The following is a 13371-nucleotide window of genomic DNA, read 5'->3' as shown; positions in this document are numbered from 1 at the left end:
ATTAGTTTCATGATATAATTTATCTTCTTCTGTGAATACCATATTTTCATTATGTTTGAAAATATTCTCTGTTTCTACTTCTAATAGATCTCTAGCAAATCTTTTGATGCAGCCTAGATGGAAGTAGTGCTTGAAGTTACCTTGCCAGGTGTAACCCACAGCTATTGGAATATGTTCAGCTATTACATATTTACAATCATTAGTTGAGACTTCAACAATGCAACATTCTATATCGGCAGTTATAATATTTTTTATATTCTGTCGTTTGTGTTCATTTATAAAAGTAATATGTTTTTTCTTAGGACAAACAATCTCTGGTTTGAATGAGTTGTTGCATTCGTGTTTATTATATATAATTTGTGAGTTAAACCAATATGTACACCTATCGCAATAATAACATTTAATGTTATTTTTATTTGGGCGATCTAACAGGGTTTCTATATTTTTTATTAGGGCACAGTGTTCTATTTGACCATTACTCCAAACTAGTATTTTCACATCATTTCTATCTTTATTAAAACCATCCACTTGTTTAAACAATTTTACTTTACCTCCACCACAGGGGGTGTATAACCAAAAATTAATATTGTATAATTTCTGTATTCTTAATATATAGCCGAAGTCATCTTCATGTTCTTGTCTTGGTTCAATTAGTTTATCTACATATTTACTTTCTCGAGTTGCATTACCTTTGACTGGATGTAACCATGCGGTGATAGTTAGTTGCAAGCAGTTGTATTTATAACTTCGTATATTTAATATCGATTTAGAGTTTTTGAGATCAGCTGGTAAATCTATATGGGTACCAATAGATGCTCTAGTTGGTTCAATATTTAACTGAATACTTCTTATTCCAAGAAACTCAAAATCATAACCATAACCTTCATATATTTCCTTTTCAAAGTTTAACCATCCGTAAAACGGCTTCGCCGATTGTGTGAAGTCTCCGTTTTCATATATTGCCTTATTAATAATATAGTCAGTATTGAAAGATATTTTAGTAGTTTTAACTTCTTCTTTGGTTCTTTTTTTATACTCACACTCGGCTGTGATCTTATATTTAAAACTCTTAACTTTTCTGAACTGGTAACAGTTTTTAATTTCTTTAAAAGAGTAATTAGTTGCTTCATCTATATCTTCAAAGTAATTCCCACCTTTATCTGTAATATGAAACTCTCTCATGTTCTGACTGGAGTTTATATCAAAGTCTTCTGTGTTTTCTAGATACATACGATTGTGACTATATGAGTGAGTAGTTAGAGCTATTTCATTCCTAAATTCTTCATGACATTCTTTACATTCATATCCGTGAAACGGCTTCGCCAATCTAACTATAGAGTAGAAGTTGTTTTCGGTTTTGGCTTTAATTTTTGTAATATAATCATCTTCATCCGAATTATACACCCTTTCCGAGATTTCTTCTTCAGACTCAAACATTTTCTCCAATAGTTCCTTATGTTTGAGATCGTTTGATTGATGTCTGTATAAACTCTTCTTTGTTTCAAAGGATAAATTACAAACATCGCAGAAGTTTCTGAATTAGTTGATTGAGACATGATGTATTTATTTAGGGAAATAATCAAAAACAATTTACCGAAAAATGAAAATGAAATGCAATAAGTGTAAAAATAAACCTTGGAAGGAATGTTGTAAAAATTGTAAGGAATTAAAATATTCTTGTTATGTATAAAAAATATGGCTAAAGTGAAAGATTACATAGAGCATTTGGGATATCATTATTCTGATCCTGATCAATATCTAGCATGTAGTATGTGTAATGTTTATAAACATATTTTATATAGATTTAGAAATAGGAAATGTAGACTGTGTATTTATCTTCACAGATATGGTCATACAAGAAATCAATAAAGAGAGCATGTTTATAAGTATAATATTCAAGGAGCTAATTCTTCTTCTTTTAATTTATCTGTGGTGTAGTTTTGGTTTTTATTGAGATATCTGCGAACGAGCTCTGCTCGTGGTAGACCAAGCAGGTTGGTATGCCACGGACGGAGTCCTTTCCCTGATATTTTAGATTTAGACCTTTTTTTTAATTTATACCAGATTTAGAATAAATAATAAGCTGGTTTTTTATTCAAGTTACTCTGAAAAACACTAATCACTGTGTATCCACCGATCTCAGTGTTTTTTGACTGTGCTCTTTTTGTTCAAGTTGTCCACGAAGTGGCTTCATCAATTTTTGCAAGTTTGGTTTTACGTGCTTGTTACACGATCTCACTAGTTATACTGAAAAACACTTATCACTGTGTTTCCACCGATCTCAGTGTTTTTTGACTGTACACCCATCACAGTGTGTCCCATATACAGTCTCACAGTAGGGATCTGCGAAGCAGTTTCACTGATCAACCTTACTGTGAAATTGTGTTTTTTTTATCTCACTTAGTTTCATTGTAATTCACGTCAAAGTCGGGGGACGTTCACTGGAGTCAGTGAGGAAGGAACCCCAAACCTTCCGATTGCTAAAGCAACTTAACTAGACTCGATGATTTAAACACTACACCAAGTGAGACAGAAAGTTTTAGTTTTAGACTGATTAAATATTGATTAGGGGATATATGAAAATTTTTCTTATTTTAATTTTTCTTCAAGTTTTCTTTTTTGTTAAAGTTTTGTTTGCAAGTTTGTTTACTTGCTTGTTACACGGTCTCACTAGTTTTATACTAGTATCTGGGGACGTCCACTGGAGTCAGTGGGGATAGAACCCAAACTATCTATCCGTCTGATAACGATTAATTACCAGCTTAACTCGACACTAGTGGTTTGCACCAAGTGAGACAAGAAATGATAGATTTAAAATATAAAAAAAGTGAATATAGAGCTAATATATAGTAGTGGATAAAACAAGAAAATCAACAAGTAGAAAAATTTGGCCCTATTCGACATGCGCGATTAGCGTTTGGAGAAGAGGCCAAATTTTGCTGGTGTTTGATTTCCTTGTTTTATCCACTACTCCCCATTTGCAGCACAGATACCATTACATAGTTATCATAGATAGTTATCATAAGAAAAAATAGTCTGACTATTAAACAACAAGATTTATCAATTGAGCAAAAAATTGACTAAACATTTGTTTCGGCTTTCAAAGTGATTAATTGCATATTTTGCGAAACTGAAACTTTGTATAAGTATCCTTAAAAAGTTCTTATAAAATTGAATTTTCTTGAAAAATCAAGTAAACTAATGAGACATGATCAGGCTCCAAATGATTTTAAATAGGGAAAAAAGAAAACCTTTTGGGCTAAAAGGGTAGCTTTCGTTCGTGTTTCAAAAACAATCACAGCACACTTTTTGAAAGATTTATGCGTATACACAAGTTAGGCAATAAACAAAAGCGGTTTAGTTCTTAAGGAAGCTTTTGTGCTTAGATTGAAAAGCTAAGTTTTACAGAGAAGCTCAGCAACACAAATTCTGCTAAAATATGTTCTTTCAAATTAACAGGATTCTGAAAGTAAGAGAATGATTATCTGCCCTTAGGTTATTTAGTGTTTGAGTATATAGCATATAAAACAAAAATCTCGACCTTGTTTCCTTTTTTGAAAAACTTGATATCTTGTTTTGTTTCGTCCTAATTCTTTTCTGGGTTCTAAGAGTTAAACTTAATCGCAATTCATGATGGGATTCTCATCTTGGGTAAAACGAGTCGAAAAAGCATCGAAGAATGTCTGAGAAAAAGTTTTTTTTTCTCAGACATTTTTTGGTACAAACTAAGTTATCTCAGGTTTATCGCGAGGTGTTGCGGATGCAACTTAAAAATGGCTAAATATGGAAGTTAAAATGATTTGCCGCAAAAAACATGACTTTATGTCCCACATTGCTAACTGTCAGTTACCAAAAAACATGGAAACAAAACATCTGAATTTGACTTTTTCAATGCTAGAAATATGTTTCTCACTACATATTAATGGTAACTAACCGACATTCAACCTTCTGATGTTACAATTACAGACGCTAACGATTACTTGGTTGTGACAAGAGCAGACAACGATCTCCTGCATGGATTTTTTACTGGAATCAGATGTCACCAAGGACAATTTTTTTTGGAAGTTGGGTTTCAGACGTCACCCCTACAAGAGGCTCTAGTTTTTTTTACTGGTTTCAGACGTCACCAGCAGAAGTCCGCCCGAGGTCTCAGACGCCACCTCTGATGTCCTGTTCCCCGGTTAGATCGAGCCAAAAATCTAATATTTTCGACAAAAAGCCACCAAAAAATTGAAATTTGTCCCCCAAAAAGCTGTTTTCTGCTACTATAACACCTCGATTGATAAACTTTGACTGGTTTTATTTTTCTAATAGCAAGTAAAAGCAATTTAACTACTTTGAAAGAAAAATTTGGTGAGAAAAAGGCCAAAAGTCAGAAAAACGGTCGCAAAATCAGAAAATTCAAAAAATCTATTTTGATTTTCTGATCGCATATTCTAATGAAATACCAAAAACGCCCTCGAACTATTTTTTTGAGCTAGTTTTCAAATAGCGAGAAGGCCATTCTAGTCGATATATCATACTGGAGTCTTAGAAACAAGAAATGTTAGAAAATTTTTTCTGAAATCAGAAAAATCAAAAAACCCAATTTGATTTTCTTACCCCATATCTTATTGATTCACAAAATAAACTTAAAGTATCTCTGTGAGTTAGTTTTGCAGTAGCCAGAAAGCTATTTTGGTCGATATAGTATACTGAGTCATCAAAAACGAGAACTGTCAGAAAATTTTTTCTGAAATCAGAAAAGTCAAACACCCATTTTGATTTTCTGACCACATATATTATTGATTCAAAAAATAAACTCTTAAACTATCTTTTTGAAATAGTTTTGCAGTAGCCAGAAAGCTATTTTGGTCGATATAGTATACTGAGTCATCAAAAACGAGAATTGTCAGAAATTTTTTTCTGAAATCAGAAAAATCGAAAAACCCATTTTGATTTTCTGACCCCCTATCTCATTGATTTACAAAATAAACTCTTAAACTATCTTTGTGACTTAGTTTTGCAGTAGCCAGAAAGCTATTTTGGTCGATATAGAATACTGAGTCACCAAAAACGAGAATTGTCAGAAAATTTTTTCTGAAATCAGAAATATCAAAAAACCCATTTTGATTTTCTGGCCCCATATCTTATTGATTCACAAAATAAACTCTTAAACTATCTCTGTGAGTTAGTTTTGCAGTAGCCAGAAAGCTATTTTGGTCGATATAGTATACTGAGTCATCAAAAACGAGAATTGTCAGAAAATTTTTTCTGAAATCAGAAAAATCAAAAAACCCATTTTGATTTTCTGACCACATATCTTATTGATTCAAAAAATAAACTCTTAAACTATCTTTGTGAAATAGTTTTGCAGTAGCCAGAAAGCTATTTTGGTTGATATAATATACTGAGTCATCAAAAACGAGAATTGTCAGAAATTTTTTTCTGAAATCGGAAAAATCCAAAAACCCATTTTGATTTTCTGACCCCATATCTCATTGATTCACAAAATAAACTCTTAAACTATCTTTGTGAGTTAGTTTTGCAGTAGCCAGAAAGCTATTTTGGTCAATATAGTATACTGAGTCACCAAAAAACGAGAATTGTCAGAAAATTTTTTCTGAAATCAGAAAAATCAAAAAACCCATTTTGATTTTCTGACCCCATATCTTATTGATTCACAAAATAAACCTTTAAACTATCTTTGTGAGTTGGTTTTGCAGTAGCCAGAAAGCTATTTTGGTCGATATAGTATACTGAGTCACCAAAAACGAGAATTGTCAGAAAATTTTTTCTGAAATCAGAAAAATCAAAAAACCCATTTTGATTTTCTGACCCCATATCTTATTGATTCACAAAATAAACCTTTAAACTATCTTTGTGAGTTAGTTTTGCAGTAGCCAGAAAGCTATTTTGGTCGATATAGTATAATGAGTCATCAAAAACGAGAATTGTCAGAAAATTTTTTCTGAAATCAGAAAAATCAAAAAACCCATTTTGATTTTCTGACCCCATATCTCATTGATTCACAAAATAAACTCTTAAACTATCTCTGTGACTTAATTTTGCAGTAGCCAGAAAGCTATTTTGGTCGATATAGTATACTGAGTCATCAAAAACGAGAATTGTCAGAAAAGTTTTTCTGAAATCAGAAAAATCAAAAAACCCATTTTGATTTTCTGACCCCATATCTTATTGATTCACAAAATAAACCTTTAAACTATCTTTGTGAGTTAGTTTTGCAGTAGCCAGAAAGCTATTTTGGTCGATTTAGTAGACTGAGTCATCAAACACGAATAATGTCAGAAAATTTTTTCTGAAATAAAAAAAAAGTCAAAAAAACCATTTCAATTTTCTGACACCCATACCCTACTAAATCACAAAATACGCTCTTAAACTATCTTTTTGAGTTAGTTTTGCAGTAGCCAGAAAGTTGTTTTAGTCGATATAGTACACTGGGATCTCAAAAACAAGAAAGATCAGGAATTTTTTAAAATTTTTCCTAAAGCCAGAAAAATAATAAAAAAAACTCCTTTTGATTTCCTAACCTTATATCCTGTCTTTTTGCAGTTTGAACTCTTATGCTAGCCCTGTGAGTTAATTTTACACTGGAGAGAAAACTATTTAGGTCAATACATCGAAATGTGATCTCAATAACGCGAATTGCCAAGAAAACTTTTTTGAAATCAGAAAAAATTCAGAAAAATAGTTTATTTTTCTGACTACACATCGCCTTGAAAGCAAACCAAGTTGTCAAACTAGCCCTCTGACTTACCGTGAAATTGCCGAAAGTTGATATTTAGTAGATATATGAGTCAGCCTCAAAAAAAGAGAGAAGTTAAAAAGGCCTTTCGAAAAAAGAAAAGAAAAACGGTTTCGATTTTCGGACTGCACAAAAAAACCTAAATTGTAAATCAAACAGTCTAACTCTATTTTTGAGTACGATTTTAAAATTGTCTCAAAATTTTTCTTTTCGAATATATTATATTCGGAGTATGGAATCAATAAGAGTTACAGAAAAAAGTTCGAAACAGGTTTCTTTAAAAATAGAAAACTCTTATTACAAAATCCCAAGAACACCTCCGATAAAGAAAGCAAAACACATAAAACAACTTCCCAGCTAGAACAAAGTTCTGATTTTTCGAAAGATTTGCAAAACGATATATATAAAATATAGCCTTCAGCAAAAAAACGCAAAAACTTTCCCCTGTTAACTTTAAGAACCGTTTAATTTTTTCCTTGTCCGCGGTCACAAACGTCAGCGAGAAGAAGTCCCTATTCCCCTGCTGGTCTCAGCAGTCACCAATCAGAGTGGCAAATTTTGCACGGTTCCAGTAGATACCGAGAAGAAATCGATAATTTTTACTGGTTTCAGAAGTCACCATTGTAAAATGAGAAGCCTTTTCTTATTGGTATCAGTAGTCACCCCATTTAGAAGATTTCAATTATTTCAAGAAGAGCAAAACATCTCTCAAGAACCTCAAGCAGTTCTACACAGTAAAGTCCTTAGTGGGTTTCCCTAAATCAACACAGACAACTCAACAACCAACGTTTTTTCTTGTAACCCTCGTTGCCTAGTCGCTCCGCAAAAAAAATTATATAATTTTTTTTCAGCAACCTCCTTTTGGGCTTCTCGTAAAAGTAAAACAGTAGAACTAATTGTTTTTAGCTTACATTCAGGGAGAAAGCACAAACTAAAGTTTACAGTCATTGTCCGAAGAAAAAAAACTATTTGAAAACAAAAAAGAAAATCTATTCGTAGCAGTTATTTGGTCCTGTAAAAAAAAAGACGATAAACGTTCGAACGAGTTTTTTTTCTTTTTCTAGCAAATAAAATCTACTATAATTAGCACCACCACAACCTTAGGGTTCTTGTTTTTGAAAAAATTTGCGTCGCTGAACTTTTATAGGAAATTTTTGGCTGATTAGCCAAATTAGATTTTGACATCAAAAGTTCGTCGCTCCGGTTTTTCGGCGTTTTCGTTTTAACCTGAAAGACAAACATAACAACAACAACAACAAAAGAGATCAAAGATGACGCAAAGAAACAACGACGAGTGTCAGTTTGCAGTAAACATGTTTAAATCAACGGAAAGTTCTTTGAAAAGCCAGCTTGATTTGTTACAGAAGGCAAAAGACGATAGAAAGAGCTTCAGATCATTAAATCTACTGATAAGCAGAGCCAAAACGCTGCAAACAGAATTGGACAAGAAGACAGAAGCAGTGTTGAGGGCGAAGCCTCACCAGAGTACAGCAACTTCGATTCTCGACAGACAGAAAGCCTTAACATCCAGACTGCAGCAATACGAACTGGAAGTTGACACATTGGACGATGATGGTCTATTAAGCCAGTCCTCAGCAAGATTTCGCGACGACGTCACAATTCCCTCTCGCCCAAGCAACCGGCGACTGGATTCAGAACGATCAACACCAACACGCAATGTTATCACTGAAGAAACATTTGTCGAGCAAGCAGCCAGTTCACAACCGAACAACACAACAGTCTTCATTAATCCACCGCCCATTCCTCCAAGACCAGTCAAGCCATCACTATTCCTGAACAACCAGAAAATCCAGGATCCTCTTATTAGCCCTTTGATAAATCAACAACAAAATTTCCATCAAGAGAACAGAAACCAGTTTGTTGACTCCAACTCAACACATCATGCTAATCATTATCATCCAACGGCATCAAACACCCTAGAACAACCCAATGCTTGTCATCAAATAGAAACCTTAATTTTGCCGCCTCTCAACATGTCAAACTTGGATCATCAGTTGAACCAAGAACCCAATTTTCTAACAGCAAAGGATTTAGAATTCAGCGGTTCTCAATCCAAACAAAAGCAGTTTGTTAACCGTTTCAGTTTATCTTTGACCCCTGAAAGTCAGAGAGGCTTCCAAAACGTCAACGTACCTTGTCCAACCCTTCAAGATGAAGGTGGAAGTTCATTCCTTGGCAAAGAAATTATTGACATGCCTCTTAATCATGGACCTGAATACGTGACAATAGATCAAAACCCTCACTCATCTAAACAAAACTACGTTCAGCCTATGCATTATTGTTTCACAAACAATCTACAACCAACAACAGCTGCAAAGGTGGTTTCGGATGTCCAGAGCTATTGTTTTTCAAAAGAACAAGATATTCAACTCAAACCTCAAAAGCCTGAAAACAGTTTTGTGCAACGTGTCAGTTCTTTCAACATCGGTGCCAACGATCCTGTAAAAAACACAACCTTGACAAACAGCTTCTCAATTCAGGGTTTAGCAGTTCAAAGGCCTCCTGTTTACCCATCTATTACCCCAGCGCAAGCAAACATCCACTCAGTGCAGAGCGATCTAAAACTTCTTACAACGCATTCCACAACCTCTCAAGAAGCGAACAAACCAGTCCATAGCTTCAATCCGGCTACTCAAACCAGTATGGTGGATATTGGTCAGAGCAACACAAACGCTTATTTATCATATCCTTTACCCATCAAGAACAAGGCAGCTGAACCCGCTGTAAATCAAAGTCATTCAAACGCCGAAATTTCGCACTTGCGACCTCCCCCTCTACCTAATCTTTATCCAACTAACATCTTGCCAACTTCAAGCGTAAGGCAGCATCAGGCTCCAGTGTTTGCTACAGCTGGACAATTTGTCCCCTCAATGACCAATAGTGAACTTCAGCCAACCTCAGTCGACCTAAAATGCTCGATCAAATTGCCGCCATTAAAATTGCAAAATTTTAATGGTAACCCCATGCACTATCACGAGTGGATAAATATTTTTTTCTCAATGGTTCACAATAACATTTCAATTACTGACATACACAGAATAACATACCTACAGAATTCAGTGTTGGGTAAGGCAAGGGATCTGATACATGCTTACTCTTGTGATCCATCCTATTATAATACAGCCCTCAACGAGATAATGAGCCGCTTTGGCGACCCTTCAGTTGTTGTCAATGCTTTTATCAACCAATTAGAGAGCTGGAAATGTAATAATTCTTACAATAAGCAATCCTTCATAGCATTCTCTTCATTTCTAAAGAGACTTGTCCAGGCTTTTCAGAACCTAGGTTTTCAAGCCGACCTTCAATCGTCTACTTTATTGAGGAAAGCGAAGGAAAAAATTCCCCACAACATGCTTCTTAAATGGACTGAATACACCCTGACAGAGAATGTTACAACAACTACCCTTGTTGAGTTGCAAAAATGGCTTGATGTTCAAGCAAGGGTTTATGACAAAGTAAACTAGGAAAATAGAACCAGTACCTTCACTCACAACAAAAACGGTAATTATCCTGCTGTGACAGCACAACAATCGGTTCAAGAACAGTTTAAGCTAACAACTGCAAGACAGTCTCAAAAGAACGATTTAGACCAACGAAAGGTTAATCACAACGGCTCGAAAAATGAGCAACAGTTTGCAAACAGGCACACAAATTGTGTTCAATGTCACAAACCGCATTTTGCTGCAACTTGTTCAGACTACCATAAATTGTCCCCTGAAGGTCGATTTCAAACTATCCAGAAAAATAGCTTGTGTACAAACTGTTTAAGTAATCAACATCGCAGAGACACTTGTCCCTCCTCGAAGCGTTGTCAAGTGTGTAATGGTTTTCACCATACAACACTACATAATCCAGCTAAACAATTCAGCAGAACACATGCCGCTTTTACTACCAGCAACGTCCAACAGCAAACTAAAACCTCAGGTCAACAAAATTGGTCATCGAAAGACGACAACAACTCACAAACGCAGAAAAGTAGTGAAGCAACTCAGAATAAAATAACACAATTCAAACCCAAAAGCAATCTCAGGTACGGAAAAAATTTTGGAAATAATGATAATCAACAGTCATCGAATCGTGCGAATTTGAATGGACCTTCTACCAGCCAAAATTTCAATGTCAACCAAATATCCAGTACACCGAAATATTGGTTTGAGCAGTTACAGCTGCTGCCAGTATCCTTTATCAAAGAAGATAAATTATTCGACACGTATGCTCTCATTGACCCCGGCAGTCAGTTTACGTTTTTATTAGATGCTGTTTCAGACTACCTGGAACTCCCATGCGAATATCAATCTTCAACAACTGTTCAATATCTAAACGTTGATTAAGAAATGCCCCTATCAAAAATAAAGCAACCAATAACAGTTTGCCCCTTTCAATCAGTTTGATGAAAAGTTCCAAATATCCAGAGCCTACAGCACCCCTACATTAAACGTTAATGCAGCCAATGTTACTGAGCTAAACTATGTTTGCGATGCATTCAATGAACTTCGACACATATATTTCCCAGACATTGCCGAAGGTAAGATTGGAGCACTCCTTGGTGTCAATGCTTTTGCCTTTACGCATCCTACTGAAGTAATTCAAGGAACCGAAAACACACTAGGAAACCGCTCTTCAAAATCTTCTAACAAATCGAAAGTATTTGTATACCATGTCTGTCGGAAAAGTCCAGAACAACCGTTGGACAATTTGATACAAGAATTTTGGTCAATAGAGAACGATGGTACCAGAAAAGAAGATAATACTATGACTGAAGATGAAAAGTCTGCCATTCGAATACTTGAGAGTACTATCAATCACACAGGCGAAAGGTATGAAATAGGTCTTCCATGGAAAGTACCTGCCAATCTTCAAAATAACTATTTTTCTGCCCTCAATCAGCTAAACAGTTTGAACAAACGACTTAATAATGATCCAAAACTAAGTGATATGTACCAACAGACTCTTGTCACAGATCTCGAGAAAAGTTACGTCAAACCAGTGGAAATGACAGACCCACCCCCTGAGAAAATATGGTACTTGCCGCATCACCCTGTTCAAAGCGCAAACAAACCAAACAAAGTGCGTCGTGTCGCCAATGCAGCGTCAAAATTCAAAGGCGAGTCACTAAATTCCAATCTTCTAACAGGACCAGACCTCTTAAACAGTCTAATAGGATTTTTGGTCAGATTTCGTGAAAAACCTATTGCTATTTTGGCAGACATTGAAGGAATGTTCATGCAAATCGGCATCGGAACTGAAGATCAATCTGCACTACGTTTCCTATGGTCTATTGACAATGATGTGCGACAGTTTCAATTCACCAGATTGATTTTCGGTGCAACTTGCTCACCATCTTGTGCAATTTTTGTCTTAAACAGATGCGCAGAGGACAACGTCGAGACATATCCAAAAGCACAGAGCGCTATAAAGTCTTATTTTTATATGGATGACTACATCCAGTCCTTCGACTCTCCTGAAAATGCCAACGCGACTGCATTTGAAGTAAAGAACTGCCTGAGAGCCGGTGGTTTCCGCCTCACAAAATTCCTGTCAAACCATCAACAGGCTTTTCAGTGTATTACTCCAGAAGACCTCGAGGAGCCCAAGAGTGAAACAAGAGTCCTCGGACGAAAATGGAACCTTGAAAAAGATAGATTTTTCATGAAATCCCTAGCAGAATTCCCTAAAGAAGCTAAACAATACACTCAACGGAAACTTTTCAGTCTGGTGTCATCAATTTTTGACCCAATTGGGTTTCTTGGCCCAATGACAATAAAGTTCAAAATTCTTCTTCAGCAACTTTGGAAGTTAGGTAGAAAATGGGACGAGCAACTCCCAATTGAACTTCTACATCCCTTACAAAAGCTCCTTAACAGTTATCACTCTATGCCTCAACTTGAAATGCCACGACAGATGAAAACACAGGATCTACTGGAGACAGAGAACCAGTTGCATGTTTTTGTTGATGCATCAATTGTTGCAACGTGTGCTGTTGTCTACCTCAGGAGCTTGAACAAGACCAGCAACGAAGTACAAACTGCATTCGTGATCGGGAAATGCGCCCGTAGAACAGTTGAGCGTTCCAAAGTTGGAACAAGAGGCATCTGTCACAGGTGTTCGACTCCTGAATTTTGTTAGAGATGAACTCTCTGTTGAAATCAGCAATGTTTTTTATTGGACGGATAGTCAAGTTGTTCTTGACTGGATTGGTTCTTCCAAGAAGCAACCAGTTTTTGTTGCTAATCGCATTGCAGAAATAAAAGTAAAAAGCAAGCCTGACAATTGGAATCATATTGCGACAAACTTAAAACCAGCTGATCATGGTACTCGTGGTTTAGAACCCAAGGAAATTGAAGCAAAATGGTTGAAGCCACCAGATTTTCTCTCCACAAATGATGTCTTTTGTAGACCTACAAAGCAAATGCCGATTTGTGCTGCAACAACACGATCTGCCTTAAGAACCAAGACACCAGTACTCGACCCTAAACAGTTTTCATCATGGACAAAGATTTTGCTAACGATAGCAACTGTTTTCAATCTGATCTACAGAGCGAAGAAACAGCGTGACAATTACCATCAATACACTGTTGAAGACATTGAATTATCAAAATCTTACT

General features: G+C 35.6%; 1 protein-coding gene across 1 annotated transcript; it reads left to right on the top strand.

Moving 5' to 3' along the window:
* The first annotated feature begins 11518 nt into the window (after positions 1-11518).
* LOC142341235 (uncharacterized) lies at positions 11519-12892 on the top strand. Its single transcript, XM_075392155.1, has one exon. The coding sequence runs from the start codon at positions 11519-11521 to the stop codon at positions 12890-12892; it is 1374 nt and encodes a 457-aa protein (XP_075248270.1).
* The last annotated feature ends 479 nt before the right edge of the window (positions 12893-13371 follow it).

The sequence above is a fragment of the Convolutriloba macropyga genome, chromosome 6, assembly GCF_964194025.1.
Source record: "Convolutriloba macropyga chromosome 6, txConMacr16.3, whole genome shotgun sequence".
NCBI lineage: Eukaryota > Metazoa > Xenacoelomorpha > Acoela > Convolutidae > Convolutriloba > Convolutriloba macropyga.
This window is presented reverse-complemented; position numbering and strand designations above follow the sequence as displayed.